Source organism: Peromyscus eremicus, chromosome 19 (assembly GCF_949786415.1).
Source record: "Peromyscus eremicus chromosome 19, PerEre_H2_v1, whole genome shotgun sequence".
Classification (NCBI taxonomy): Eukaryota; Metazoa; Chordata; class Mammalia; order Rodentia; family Cricetidae; genus Peromyscus; species Peromyscus eremicus.
This window is the reverse complement of record NC_081435.1, coordinates 439956-455638: the sequence shown is the minus strand read 5'-3', so window position 1 is coordinate 455638 and position 15683 is coordinate 439956. Positions and strand designations below refer to the sequence as shown.

At 39.1% G+C, this 15683-nt stretch overlaps 1 protein-coding gene across 1 annotated transcript in view; it reads right to left on the bottom strand.

The window, feature by feature from the left end:
• Thoc1 (THO complex subunit 1) overlaps positions 1-15256 on the bottom strand; it is a 45936-nt gene extending 30680 nt beyond the window's left edge. The window contains exons 1-7 of the mRNA XM_059246493.1: positions 15132-15256; positions 12716-12789; positions 12550-12610; positions 11122-11188; positions 5311-5429; positions 4491-4539; positions 3855-3950 (exon numbers count right to left, since the gene is read on the bottom strand). Of these exons, the coding sequence (XP_059102476.1) occupies positions 3855-3950; positions 4491-4539; positions 5311-5429; positions 11122-11188; positions 12550-12610; positions 12716-12789; positions 15132-15185 (520 nt within the window). The 5' untranslated portion in view covers positions 15186-15256. The remainder of the gene's footprint in view (positions 1-3854; positions 3951-4490; positions 4540-5310; positions 5430-11121; positions 11189-12549; positions 12611-12715; positions 12790-15131) is intronic.
• Between the last annotated feature and the right edge of the window lie 427 nt (positions 15257-15683).

Sequence of the window (15683 nt, the reverse complement as noted above, 5' to 3'; positions counted from 1 at the left end):
TTCAAATACTTTTTAATATTTATTTTGTTATTATTGTTGTTTTGAGACAGGGTCTTCTCCACATATCTCTGACTGTCCTGGAACTTACTCACATAGACCAGGCTGGCCCTGAACGCATAGAGATCTTCCTGCCTCTGCCTCTCAAATGCTGGGGGTTAAAGGCATGTGCCATCATGCCTGGCTAAACTTTACTTCTTAAAGTGTCTCTAGAATACTCAAAATTCTATAGAAATTATAGTAACAAATAGTTTAACTATTTTTCTGAGATAGGTTCTTAATATATAGCTTACATTGGTGACTCTCCTGCCTCTCAGTCTCCTGAGTGCTAAAAATAGGCATGTGCTACTATACCAGGCTGAGTTAGTCCTTTTTATTCACAACATTCAAAACAAAGTCACAGATTATAGAGTATTTAGAATTTTACCAAACTATTTCAGTCTGAGACAATATAATGAGTAAAAATATTACAAAGATGAGTAGATTATTTAACTGTCAGAAATTAGTTAAAAATAAGCAGGTCTATTAGTTTTGGCTTTACCTGTGTAATCTCATTTTTTCTGTTGCTGTTCATACAGGTGTACATGTACATGTAAGTTAGTATGTCCATATATCTTTCCTTGCTCTGCCTGCTGAGACGGTTTAGACATAAGTATATCTTAGGTCTATATCTTGGCTTTAACTATCATTCTTAAATAAAAGGAACTAGGCTCTTTGGAAAAATGGGGGACTTTAAGGCTGGGAAAGGGAAAAATAGAGGAGCCTGGGTAATAATATATACCAAGAAAATCTGGAGGAGCTCCCAGTAGCAGAGAAAGGAACAATATGAACAAAAAAAGTAAAGAATAATCTATGACATTATAACCCAAGGAATAAAATACCCACAGTTCATTTGGAAAGAGGTAGCTAAACTAGAAACAAGCCTTCGAGAAGACATTTTTCTCTTATGGAAGGATAACCATTAATAAATGTAGAACAGATGAGAAAATCACCATGATGCCCTAATAATATTCACATCAGGCGAGATCCACTGACAGATATTAGTAGGCAAAGATTAGGAAGAAAAGAAGTATCTGTATACAGTCTTAAAATATCATCCTTCCTCATAAGCATTTTAGATCACAAAGGGAAAAACTAGCTCTACTATATAGACAAATAGGAGATACTATCTTAACTAAGCAATGAGTGATAACACTGCCAGTACAAGGCATGTCAATATCAATTTCAAAATGATGCTTTGAGAAGGAACATCAATTCCCTCTGTGTTCTTCAAAAGCCTAACTTCAATTCCCATCTGTTGAGTCACCAAAGATAAGCAAAAACTAAGGAACGATCATTGAAGAGACAAGGTAACATGAAAATTAAATGTGATGTGGATTCTGGAATAGAAAAAGGAAAGAGTGATAAGTTGATGAAATTCAAATGTCTCTCGTTGACAATGAGTGCTGTGCCAGTATTGATTTCTTAGTGTTACAAACTGTATTAGCATTATACACTATTAATATTAGGAATGGTATTCAGATATCTATGCTTCCTTTATAATTCCTGTCAGAAAGAGTCAGGTGTGATATTCTGTTGTTCTTTGAGTAGCTTTTTGGGCCAAAGGAAGGAGAAAAAAATATAATAAGTGGAAAAATCTCATTATCAAGCCATGTTCAGGCAACAGTGAAAAAACATCATAGCCTAATGCCAAATTTTCTGGATGATGAAGACAGTAATAGGCTCTGAACTTGGCTAGATTAAAGGGACCCTCATTGGCAGCAGTCCCTTTTTAAGGCACCATATACAAGCAATGAAAACCCTTTCTCGAAGGGTGGTGATGGTGCACACCTTTAATGCCAGAACCCGGAAGGTATAGGTAGGTGGATCTCTGTGAGTTCAAGGACAACCTGGTCTATGAAGTGAGTTCTAGGACAGCTAGGGCTGTTACACATAGAAACCCTGTCTCAAAAAAAAAAAAAAAAAAAAAAAAAAGAACCAAACAACCAACCAACCAACCTACAAATAAACAAAAAAGCCCTCTCTCAAGAAAGGTAGCCACTGTAGGACTCAAAACCATTCTTCTCAAACAAAACAAAACAAAACAAACAAACAACAACAACAAAAAACCAAAACATACGACAGCTATCAGACACACAGAGACAAGACATTTTAAGCAAAATAACCACAAAAGATAGCTGAAACAGACTCACAAATGTATAAGGTACTGAAATGATCAAATATAAACAATAAGAAATGCTTACCATGTTTTAAAACTAAAGAACAAACTTCAAAGTATCAACAGGGAGTAAAAAGCTCAAAAGTGAAAACACCTTCCAGAAATGAGAAGCCCATTAGACTACTCAGGTGTAATGCAGGGACAGGTTACTATTCATAGGGAGGCAGGTAGGTAGCATAAAAGATGGAGGGTACAGTGAAGGAATAGATGATATTTAATTGGAGATGCAAAAGTAGAAGAAGAAGCATTTATAAAATGTGAAGGCATATAAAAATAGTGAAGGCAATCACTAAAATTTTTAGCAAGTGGTAGAAGACATTAATCCAAACTTAAGATGTCAACAAATCCCAAGAATGGAGATAAAAAAGCAATCCACACATAGACACATCATAGTAAAATCAAAGAAAATCTTAAAAGCAGGAAAAAAAATAAGTTATCTTCCAAAAGTTAGACATCGATTATTGTATAGAACACAAGACCAAGGCCATGAAATGGCTTACCCTGATGACACGAGCTCAATACTTAGAGCCCACATGGTAAAAAAACTGACTCCCACGAATTGTTCTTTGATCTCCATATACATGTACACACACACACACACACACACACACACACACACACACACACACAAAAAAAAAGTTTTAAAAGGATAACAAAGAATGAGAGACTAGAAGATAAAGATTACCACACATGAAATGAAATCTATCTAGTACCAACCTAGCATTTTTTTTAGGGGGGTGATTTCAAGACAGGGTTTCTCTGTGTGGCCTTGGCTATCCTGGAACTCGATTTATAGACTAGGCTGGCCTTAAACTCACAGAGATTCCCCGGTCTCTGCCTTCCAAGTGCTGGGATTAAAGGCAGGCGCCACCACTGCCTAGCCCAACCTAGCATTTTAAAACTGCCAAACTCTTACAAAAATTAAAGAGAAATAAACATTTCATGAAAAAGATGTCATGAGTGACAGCAGCTCTGTTTCGTGTGTGTGTGTGTGTGTGTGTGTGTGTGTGTGTGTGTGTTTGTGTGTGTATTTGTCAACGTGATGCAAGCTAAAGTCATCTGAGAAGAAGGAACCACAATTGAGAAAATGCCTCCATGAGACTGACCTATAGGCAAGCCTGTATGGCATTTTCTTAATTAGTGATTAATGGGGGAGGGCCCAGCCCATGGTGGGCTGTGCCACTTCAGTCCCAAGAGTATGTAAGAAAGCAAACTGATAAGCTAGGAGTAGTGGTGCATGCCTTTAATCCCAGCACTCAGGAGGCAGAGGCAGGCAGCCTGGTCTACAGAGCTAATTCCAGAACAGCCAGGCTACATAAAGAAACAAACAAAGCAAAAATTAACTAAATAGCAATTAATGAAACAAAAAATGGGAGCAAAGAATAGGCCTATATTATTAAATGAAATATAGACAGGATAGTTCATACCTGCATATATTACTATGATTCAGTAATACACTGTTAATAAACTTTGAACTTAAGATTACATATATCATAGCTAGGACTGGTATATTTACAAGAAAATAAAGCAATTGTCTATGCTTTCAATTTATTATGTTAAGTTTTCTTATCAAGACAGATCTTACTCCAATAAATGCTAGAAGATTTCCTTGCAAAGAATTTAATGTATAAAAGCTTACCTGATTTCTCGGATAGAGGAAAAAGTCTGGCCAAAAAGAGTTGAATTCGTCCACAGAAGACTGTATTCTGAGATTTAGATAATCTTCTGAGGAGATCTAACAATTCAGAAATGAGTAACACAGAAGAGATCATTCTATGTTTATTGCATTCACATCTTAAGTTTTAACTATTTGTTCAGTATTTTTCTAAAGCAAGGGTTCCCAAAGTGGAAGTAGAAATCATTGTCACAGAAAGTACTATAAGTTAAAAATAAAAGTTCTGTGGACAAGATCAATGTAAGTGAATGATCAATTTTAATAAATAAGACTGCTAACTTAAAAACAAAGATCCTAGCCAGGCAGCCATGGCGCACGCCTTTAATCCTAGCCCTCAGGAGGCAGAGCCAGGCAGCTAACTGTGAGTTTGAGAGGCCAGCCTGGTCTACAGAGCGAGATCCAGGACAGACACCAAAACTACACAGAGAAAGCCTGTCTTGAAAAACCAAAAACAAACAAACAAAACCAAACATCAACAACAAAAACCCCCAAAGATCCTAAACTACTTTTAAGATATTTTCACTGGTATTTAATAAACCACCTATTTTTATGGTCACATTCACAGTTTTAAAAGCAATAATTTAATACTAAATTACTTACCATTGCACATACGTAGTAAATAATTTTTGCCAGCAGAATAGAATGTATTCTGAAATTAAGACCAAAATTATTACTACATTTTGGAAATTGTACACTCCCTTCAATAAGACATAGAAGCACTAATGAACGAGATTCTATTTCACCATTTTCACTTATTTCAAAGCATTTTCAGTGAAATGTTTTTGGATATGCAAGACAGCATGGCACTGAATAACTTGTAAACATCTAGAAATGAGTATGTTTGCTTTATCTTTAAAAATCTGCTTTACATTTATTCAATTTATTTTTTATGTATGAGTGTTTTGCCTGCATGTATGTATGTGCACTACATGTGTGCCTGGTGTCTGTGGAGGCTGGAAGAGGGCATCAGATCCCCTTGAACTGGAGCTATGGATGACTGTAAGCCACCATGTGTGGGTGCCTGGAATTAAATCCAGGTTCTCTGAAGGAGCAACACATGCTCTAAACTGCTAAGCCATCCCCCAGCCTTCTTGATTTGTTTGAGATAGGTCCTCTCTGTGCAGACCAGTCTAGCTCAGAGTATAACTTTCCTGTCTACACTGCATAAGTTTACAACACTATGCCTGATTGAAAGTATGTACTTTCAAGTTATTTTTATTAAGTCTTGCATTTCAAATTTTTCTCTACATCTGACTCTTATTTGGTTCTCCCAAGAAAATACACTATATAATTCTTTCATAGGGAAAATTTTTTGGCAGACACCAATATTAGAATTGTTAGCAAATAAACCCCAAACAAAACGATCTTCTGAATTCTATCTCTATATAGTATTAATAGGAAAAGAAACCAAGGCACTTACTGACTTCCAAGTAGCAACATTTTTTTCGACAAAAGTGAATATTGTGTCACACTGATCCAAAGGAAGGCAGTCCAAGACATCTCCCAACAGCACAAATGGTGTGGATGCAGTACAGACACCTGCAAGTGGGGCGCAAGCCAAGCATTTGACATTGTCAACCAGCCCAAAAAGAACTCTGTGGACAGGTTACGTTACAAAGTAATGATAAAGTAAAAGTTACGATGTGTCTCTAAAATCAATGTCAGTAAAAAACAGAAATAAAGAGTCTTCCTTAAGAAAAGGCCATTTAGACTGGTTAAAAGTTCTTTTATATCTCTACTCATTTTTCCTTCTGTTTAAGGTCATGGGTACTTAGTAACACTTTTTTTTTGAAAGTAGCCAACTGCATACAGTACTTGGAGAAAAAAAAAATCTATGGTCAATATAAGAATGAGACATCGAGTAAATAAAGTAGGTCCAGAAAAGGGAAGCTATTTCCAGCTGTACTCAGCACTGATATGATTACATCTTGATTGTGATGTGAAGAATACTGCCTAGAACCAGGGTAAGCAAAAGGGAGCCAATTTCAAACCAATATAAGGTTGATGTCAACTTAACTGTTGAACAGGACCCAATGAACTTCATCAAAAGGTTTGGTCTGGCAAAGGCTGGACAACAACTCATTAGGGTCACTACAGCAGGAAGACAGGCTAGACTTAAAATCCTATGACACTTACACTGTGATCTTACACTCTGAGTACCCTAAAAATTTAAAAGACATATTTTCTGTCCCTAACTGCAGTAGAATATGGTATGTTAACTCATTTAATATTTATAAAACCTGAAAAAAAAATGTTTAGGTTCTATTGCCAAAGATTCTGAGTCAGTAGAACTGAGGGCCTGAGAATCCCACTTAAAGATTAAAGTTGGCTGGTGACTCTAAAGGGCTGGTAGGTATGGGAACCAGTGGATGCAGGTGGTCATGTCAAAGGAGCAGCTGGTGGCAACTGACTTCAGGGGATCGGCCCACCAGGAAGCAAAGCTCTGATAGGTGAATCTTGGATGGGAAAGGGCTTTGGCCCCAGAATGTTTCTTGCTACTGCTGTGTCATTTTTCTCTGGTATCTGGCATGGTGTGAATGGGTGTGGGGAGATCCCCACTGCCTTTAATGTAGTGTGATTATCTCATGAAAATATCCCATTCTACTGGGCATTTCTACATATGCAGTATTATGAAGATTATTTCCTCCTAAGCTGTACTGTTTAACTGAAGCAATGATTTTATACAGTAATAGTGTTACTATTTAAATAGGATTTTTGATGATTAAGGGTTTTTTAATAAATACAGTAAGAGATTATGATAGAGGTTAGCTTAGTGGGAAAACTTATAGGTAAAAGCAAGATATGGTGTTACCACCACCCCTGATAAAGCAAGGGCTGCAGAGGATAGAAAATAAGAGCAAGGAACTGCCACTCAGCTATTTTCTCTTGAAGAGCCATATAGACTGTAGCTTAGGTTAATAATTAAGAAAAAAACAACTGTGTCCCAGAAGCTAAGTTAGCTTAAGTTCTTTTTTGGGGGTCTGGGGGATGGGGGAAGAGTTTCAAGACAGGGTTTCTCTGTGTAACAGCCCTGGCTGTCCTGGAACTCACTTTGTAGACCAGGCTGGCCTCAAACTCAGAGACCTGCCTGCCTCTGCCTCCCTAGTGCTGGCAGCTCAAGTTCTTTTACTCTTAATGTTGAGAGATGTGTTCATGAGTTTCAGTGTGCAACATAGCTGAAACAAAGTTTTTAGAATAACTTAAGGTTAGATTAAGATGTTTTTATTAATGGCTTTGAGGTTAAAAAAATCTTGGAAAACAATTTAAAGGCATACTTCAATAGCTGAGCCAGGGACCCGTTGGGGTCAGAGAACAAGAACAGTGAAAGCCTGGCTATTGCTGGCTGATGTACCTTTCTTGCTAAGATGGGATGGTGATCAAGGGTGATGATTAATTCCTTGTACCTATTTCTGCCCTCAGCTTCCTGATATAAAAAAAACTGTTGAATAGTGCGTATGCACCCTGAGGATTTAAAATAGAACTGTTTTTCATATATAAAAGTTTAGATTTGTGATTCTTTTAAGATTTTTTTATAGGATTCTCTTGAGATAAATAATAAAGTGATTGATCCTTTCTTTGTAACTACAAAATACAGCCTGCCAGCAAAAGAACTGGCTGAGAAAAATACCTTGCTTGCTTACACTCTTAATCTATAACAATTATTCAGTAGATTGATATACTGTGTGTTTAGAAAGCATGGATAAGGTGGTCTGGGTATGAATGTATGTGGGTTCTTGGGACTTGTTTTTCACCTGTAATATGCAAAATGTTTAATCATGTAAGGGATAAGGAAGACATCCATTTTTTTTCCCCACTTGTATTCATTGTAATCATTCCCTTAAAAATAGATTGTAACCACATTGTAATTTTTCTACTGCTTAAGATTTTGCTGGGGTATATAAGCTGTAAGGGAAAAAAAATAACATTAGTTAGAAGGAATACATCAATATATCCAGAAAGGATACATCTGGATAGCGACAACAAAGAAACAGAGAACAGAGAAAGACCCTAAAGGGGGTGGGGGACAGGAAGGGCAAGAAGGGGAGAGAGAGAGAGAGAGAGAGAGAGAGAGAGAGAGAGAGAGAGAGAGAGACAGAGAGACAGAGACAGACAGAGACTGTGTGTGTGTGTGTGTGTGTGTGTGTGTGTGTGTGTGTGTGTTTGTTCCCTTTTTTGCCGGCCCCAGAGTTAAGTTTAGCCCCCCTTGCTGGCCCCAGAGAGTTAAGTTGTACTCCCTCACATAGAAAAGTCAAGTTGAGTGATTAGTCCACAGACTCCATTGGATCTCCCTCAATCCCTGAGCTGCTAGAGGCTGGTCCTCACAGCAGCAATGAGTGATAGTGTTCCAGAACCTTCAATCTATATCCCAGCTTTTGTAATAGGCTTTTTATCTTAGCCTTGGTTATAAACATCCCTCTCCAGTTCCTAAATTCCAAGCTATGCTCATACTTTCATTAACAGTATTTCTTTTTTTCTGCCTAAATATTTCTCTTTATTACATGGCAAATTTTAATGTCATCTTTTAAAACAGAGTAAATGATAGCTCAGCTAAAAAACCAAACCAAACAAACATCCTGATATTTTTGAGCAGACCACCTTATCCATGCTTCCTAAACACACAGTGTATCAATCTACTGAATAATTTAGCATATCCCAATTAATCAACATGGTAGTATAGACTGTAAGCTCATTTATTATCACATTTATTTTATTATGTGTGCATATATGTGTGCGAGTAAGCATGTGTGGAGTTCAGAGGACAACTTGTAGGAGTTGGTTCTTCTCTTCCACCATGTGGACTGAACTCAGATGTCAAGCTTTGGCAGTAAGTGCCTTTCTGTGCTGCATCATCTTGCCAACCCATAGCCTTTAAAAAGCAGGATATTTTTTCTTTTAATATTTCAGCCATTAAATGTTTGACATTGAATAGAAGTTCAGTAAGTATCTGTGAAGTTGAATTAAATAGATTTATGGACAATTTGAAACCATGAAACACAACAATAATCTCCCTCAAAAATAAACTTTATTTGCACCTTAAGTTGACAAGTCCTCATTTTTCTCAATTAAAGTTCTAGGTACAGCCTTCTCAGTTTGTAGTAAAACCATCAACAACCTTAAGTGAATAACAAGTTACTGAACTAAGCACACTGAACTGAGAGGACAGGGTGAGAAAACTGTTGGGGACTCATCTAAGTATCTGAATGAATGAATAAACAGCTTACATCCAAGTTTAATAAGTACAATCAGAAATTAGGAAGTGAGATTTACAAAACAGCTCACTGTGGCACTGGGAAGCCATTTTTACCTTGTGTGCTCCAGGTCTATAGAGAAAAATATCAGAATAATATATGATATGAGTGATACTTAACTGATTAAAAGGTCATTTCACACATATTATTTGAATTAATCAAATGAAATTTGAACCAACAGGGTTAAGTAAGTAATGCTGATGAACTGTTTTTTAGTTCTTCTTTTGTGCCTACTGTGTTTAAAGTCTCTTAAACCATCTGTTTGGAGCCTGGGGCCTATGCAGGGACACTTTGCTCAGCCTGGGTGAAGGGAGGAGGGGACTGGACCTGCCTCAACTGAATCTACCAGGCTGAGCTGAATCCCCAGGGGAGTCCTTGCCCTGGAGGAGATGGGAATGGGGGGTAGATTGGGGGGAGAGGGGGTGGGAGGAGGAAGGACAGGGGAATCCGTGGCTGATATGTAAAATTAAATTAAATTATAAAAAAAGTCTCTTAAACCAATCCTATATTTTTGATATATTTTTTTTACAAAAGACTTATTTTATGCATATGTGTGTATGCCTTAGTGTATGTGTGTGCACCCCATGTGTGCAGGTGCTTGCAGATGCCAGAAGAGGACTTCATATCTTCTAGAGTTGGAGTTACAGGTAGTTATGGGCTGCCTGACATGGGTGCTGGAGACCAAATCTGGGTCCTCTGGAAAACAGCAAGTGCTCTTAATTACTAAGCCATCTCTCCAGCCCCTGCATGTTTTTTGATTATTTTATTTGAGACAAGGTCTCACTATAAAGCTCTGGATGGCTTGGAATTCTGAGATCTGTTGGGCTCTGCCTCCCAAGTGCTGGTATTAAAGGCGTGCACCACCATGCTCAGCAAGATTTTATTTCATTTTTATTTTATAAGTGTTTTGCTGGAATGTATGTATACTGCTAAGGCCAGAAAATGGCGTTGGATCCCCTAAACTGGAGTTACAGTTGTAAGATCCATGTTGGTGCAGAGAACTGAATGTAGGTCCTTTTGCAAGAGCAGCAACTACTCCTTAGCCCATGAGCCATCTCTCCAGTGCCCTACTGCTGCATTTCTAATAGTTCCTTGCCTGGTTGTTTTGTGTCTGCCCCAATCCAATTACTCTTCTAAAGCTGTCTGTTAGCACGGAATATAACAGCCTTTAAACTAACCCACATAGCTTGCTTCTTTTGCCATTCTCATTTCACACAATTTTCTAGCTATGCTGAATTTTGTATAACTATTTCCTTCTCTATTTCTGGCAAACTTAATTCCTCATGTCCCTACTTATAGGCTGGAGCTTCCTCTTTTTTCATTTTGTTTTAATTTTAGGGGACAGGGTCTTGCCCTGTCTCAAATTTCTGATTGTCCTAATTCAGGACAATCTGCCTTATAAACAGAGAATTATAGGTATGTGTCACAAATCTCAACCCATCTTCCTTTTAAAATCTCTCCTGCTTTCTTTAGATTTTTAATTTAGAGAGTCATTTTCACTTTATTATAGTCAACACACTTTAACCACAGCACTTACAGCACAGTAAGACAGTCACACATTTCTTTCTTCCATTACCCACTTGATCCTTATAGGTGGGCTCTGTGATTTAGGTGCCACTGAATCTCTAAATTTTAACTTAGCACTAGACATATAATAGATGTTCAGTAAGTATTTACATGTGATTAAAACACTCAGGAAACAAAGCAATTGCAAATGTGCATGACATAGCAAAGATGAGAAGTAAGTATGAACTGAGCTGAAATGAGTAGGAACAAATCCTTGGCAAAGGTAGGAGTCAAACAATGAACAAGGAGCTGGGAATATAGGCCAGTGGTGTAACAGCCTGCATGAAGCCCTAGGTTTGGTCTTCAGCACCACACATAATGAATAAAACCAAACAGGGGTAGAGGTAGGCAAGAGGCTCTAAATAAAACAGGTCATAACCAGGGCAACTTTAAAAAACAAACAGAACAGTACTTACTTTCAGTTACTCCCCCAATAGCAAGAGAAATAATAGCTAAAACGTTCTCACACGCCGAATGATTTATCTACCAACAGAGAAGCAATTTTATTTAGGAGTAAGAATTCAGACTAATTTATTTACAATAAAGACAAGTTCTCTGAATTTAAGCATTGATACAGGAATAAAATTATCTTATACAAAGTTATTTTCTAAGATGAAAAAATATGAACAGACTAATATACAGACTATAGAAGTATGTCAAGCAGTAAAGAGTGATTCAATCAAAATCCAACAGTCTTGAAAAAATGGTAACTTTTGTATGACTAAGACTTATCGGGTACAGAAGTACCAAGGCTGTGACTAAAATCAACAGCACAGAACAAATGAAGGACCTGGACTTAGTCCATAGGCTGAGGATCTTCTGCAGGGAGGTAGCTTTAGGTGCTAAAAAGCCACAACAGTGAGTGTCACTGAGTGCTCACTGTGTTGTGTTACACAACACTAACAGAATGATATTACTCTTCTTAGAAATGAATCTGAAGCTCTGAAAGGAAAGGGATTGTCTCAGCACCTCACAACACAGTGAGGTGTTAATCTAAATCTAAAAAAAATTAAATTAAATCTAAATTAAATTTAAATCTAAAAAAAAAGAATCAATTGGTCTGACCCAGAATTATCTGAGAAAAAAAGGGGGACCCTACATTATGGCCATCAGAAGAGAATCTACCACTATGGGAGAGTACTGCTTGACCAAAAATAAACTGTTTTTCTTTTGTTCAGGATCCCTGCTAAAGGCAGTATTTAGATTTTTCGTGGTTAGATTAAATTTCTCTACCAGGGCCAAACAAGCCTTGGTTTTTAATGCTTATGTTTGAGGAAAATCCCACAAGAAAATGAGGACATGGAATCCTAGCTCTATGCTTAACATACCTGGAGTAGACTACTTATGCCATTACACAGTGTGTCACTATTTACACAGCAAAAGTGAGTATCTACTTTTAAAACTACATTTTAAAAAATGTATTTTGTGTACATGTGTGTGTTCCTGTATGTGTATGGAGGTCAGAGGACAACTTGAAGGAGTCCTCTCCTTCCAACATCTAGGTTCTAGAGATCAAAGTCAGGCTATAAAGCTCTGTAGCAGGTGCCTTGAACCTGTTGAGCTAACCTTCCAGGGTCAGTCTTTACTTCTTGTTCTTTAAGACTGCATGTCAAAACTTTTCTTATCATCAGAACCTTAAACTGTACCTGAGCTATCAAGAGCCTTAATCAGGACAAAATCCTATCCTGACTGTTAACCTAGCTTCAAAGAGGCAGAATGCTCATGCTCAGAAAGAAGATGTCATGTTTAAATACCCATTCTAATAATAAAGCAATTTTCTAATAACATGGCTTATTAACTGGCCAGCAAATTTTAACAACAAATAAAGAGGAAAAAATACTTACAATTTCTTCTTCCAGAACACCTCTGAAAGCCTGGTCAAGGGTACATTTTTTTTCATTTTCACTATTAAAAACAACAACAACAAAAAAAACCACCTTCATTTCACAAATAGTTCACTGTAAATATAAACATTCAGGAAGTCCTTTTTCATGGACAATGATGCTTTACCTGCCAGGTAACTGACTGAAGGCATTCAACAATGGCTTGATATTTCTGTTATTCAAGGCCTCTCTGGTAGATTTCTACAAAAATAAAAATGACAAATAAGTAGAAAGTTTTTGTTTGTTGTTTATGAAAATTTACTATTCATCAATTACATGTGTAACTTAAAAAAATGTTTTTAACTGGGAAACATTTCCTGCCAGTCATTTTTAGTAACCTTTATTTCTAATGCCACTTAATGATCCCAATCCTTGTTGCTTTAAATCTGGCAAGAGCTCCTAGATAGACACTGGCATCACAGGTTTCTCTTTCTTATGTATTATTACATCCATGCAAGTTTCCTGCTTTAAAAAAAAAAAAAAAAAAAGCTAAGTCTGGTACACCATCCTGTAACCAGCACTGGGGAAGCAGATGCCAGTGAATCAACAGTTTAAGGTCAACCTGTATCCTCTGAGTTCTAGTCGAGTCTGGGTTGCATAAAAATCCCTGTCTAAACAGCAAACCAAACCCCAAATCTTTACATGGTTCTTTAATTGCATGTTTTGGTTTTGAAATTTTGTAGCTCCCTTAAGACCCTCTGGTGACATTACTCTACAGTTATAAGCCTTCTCTCCCATTCTCTAAACACGCCCTGAAGTGAGGCAGTGTTTAAAAGTCATTTCCTATGAGCCTCATTTCAGCATGTTCACACACGCATGCTGTTCTCTCTACCTGTGCATTCGAAGTCTATACATTTCAGACTCAGCTCAATGCCTACCTCTTCTGGACATTTTGTTCATCCAGCACAGTACCAGGAAAATCTAAGCAATGAGTAAATAAATGATTGTCTTAAACTCGTCATTTATTATATGACTATATATATATATATATATATATATATATATAAACTTTATAGAGGACAAACTATTGCAGTCACTGCAAAGCCATCTTATTACACTACAAAGGCTTGTATCTGTACAGTAAGTGTCCATTCCTGGCTCCATCACCATGTAAGTGGAGTCACTGGGGGATCATTCCTTGCTTTTGTTTCTTCACCTTTACCCAATGCCAGTGGCAGTGGCATTTCATGGACCCTTGTTAAAAATGCAGAATCTCTGGCCTCCACTTTAGGCTTAATAAGTATCTTCATTTCATGAGATATCCAGGTGACAACACCACACAGCAAAGCTTGAGAACCACTAGCCTAAGCGATCTACAATTAAACGGTGCTATAGTTCAGTGGTAGAGTTCTTTGCTTGGCATGTTCTGTTCCCAGGACTGAAAGAAAAGGGGGAAAATGTTCCTTTCAGGGATACTGTAACAGAAGAAAATATTTCTAATGACATAAGCAAGGCATAATCCTTCAAAAGCAAACAACACCGGGCAAAGCAGAAAACGACTTAAGATACTACTGATTATGAAGAATCTTTTTTCCTCTCACATAATTTTCCTTCTGGTATCATTACAACCACCTAAACACGGTTAAATATCTAAGTTGAAATGTGCATGAAAACTTAGTACAAATGGTCAAGATTATGGAACTAATAGTAAAAGTGTTCTTCGTGCAGTGGTGGCGCACCCCTTTAATCCCAGCACTTGGGAGGCAGCACTTGGGGGGGGGGGGGAGGAGGGAGGAGGGAGAAGCCAGCCAGGACAGGCACCAAAACTACACAGAGAAAGCCTGTCTCGGAAAACCTAAAAAAAAAAAAAAAAAAAAAAAAAGTGTTCTTCGTACTTATAGTGCTATGATGGGCAACACGAAAAGGGCCATTGGTTTAAAGTCAGAAAAACGAGAAAAGTCAGTCAATTCAATTTGGTTTTCTGAGGGAGTTAGGGTGTCTTAGTTTCTAGTTCATGTACCAGAGACAAGACAATTACCTATTTTAGTGTTATTCTAACACATAAACCATCATCAAAGTGTTTCCTAAAAGCTCAACTACCCTTCCCCAAACAGGCAAGAACGAAACAGCTGCTAGTAACCCTTGCCGAGGTGATCAGTTTGTCTCTTCCCGTTTAGGAGCTCCCTATCCACCCCTGGATGAAATGAGCAAGGCTAAAGAGGCAAGAATTAGCAGCCAGATTAGACACCTGGTAGTGTAGGAGGCGGGGCGGGAACACAGACTTCAGGGCTCCTGCCCGAGACACTGCTCCAAGCTAGCAGAGGAGCTGGAGCTGACGGAGCTAGTCTGCAGGTGAGCTCTCCACGCTCGCCCGCCCGCCCGCCCGCCGACGACCGGGACTAGCGGTTTGAGGACCGCCGGAGGAGGGGCAGAAGAGGACCCGCAGAGGTAGCTAAAGCGCCTTTCCCTGACTGTCAGTTCCGGAAGGGGCCAGGAGCGGACCAAGCAGCGTACATTCTCCGGTCTGTGGGAAATTTTCAGGGAAAGAAAGAGAAAGAATAGCGCCGGGTCAGACCCACGGCCTCCATTCCCCCGCAGCTCACCGTAAACCGCGTCCGCGCCTCGGGCAAACTAAAAAGCGCCGGCGTCGGAGACATCTTCTTGCTTGCGCGTGCACCAAGCGGCGGCGCCGGGTGATGACGTCAGGCGAGGAGCAACGAGACGGCCGGGCACGGCTAGAGCGGCCGGTGAGCGGAGGGGCTGGGCCGTGGGTGAGGAGCTCCGGTGCGGCTTGCCTCGTGGCATGACGCGTAGGCTGGGCTCGGGGCGACACTTGGGGTGGCGCGGCCTTGGGTGCAGACCAGGCTGGAGGCTTTCCCGGCGGGTAGTGCCACTTCAGGGGCGGCGCCGGAAGGTAGCGCTCGCGGGAAGCTCCGGCAGGGGCTCGCCTGAGGAAGCGGTGGCACTGACGCCGCCCCCCGCCGCGGGCTTCCTGGAAGTCTGAGTGCCAAAGTAGTGACAGGTTTTGGGTTTATCTGACAGCCCGGTGGTCCATGGATCCTGTAGCTCTGGGAAGTAAGAGTAAAACCCGTTTCACAGAGCTGTTGTAAAGTATAAAGTGACCGGAAGGAAGTGTGAATTGTAGACTCATAAGT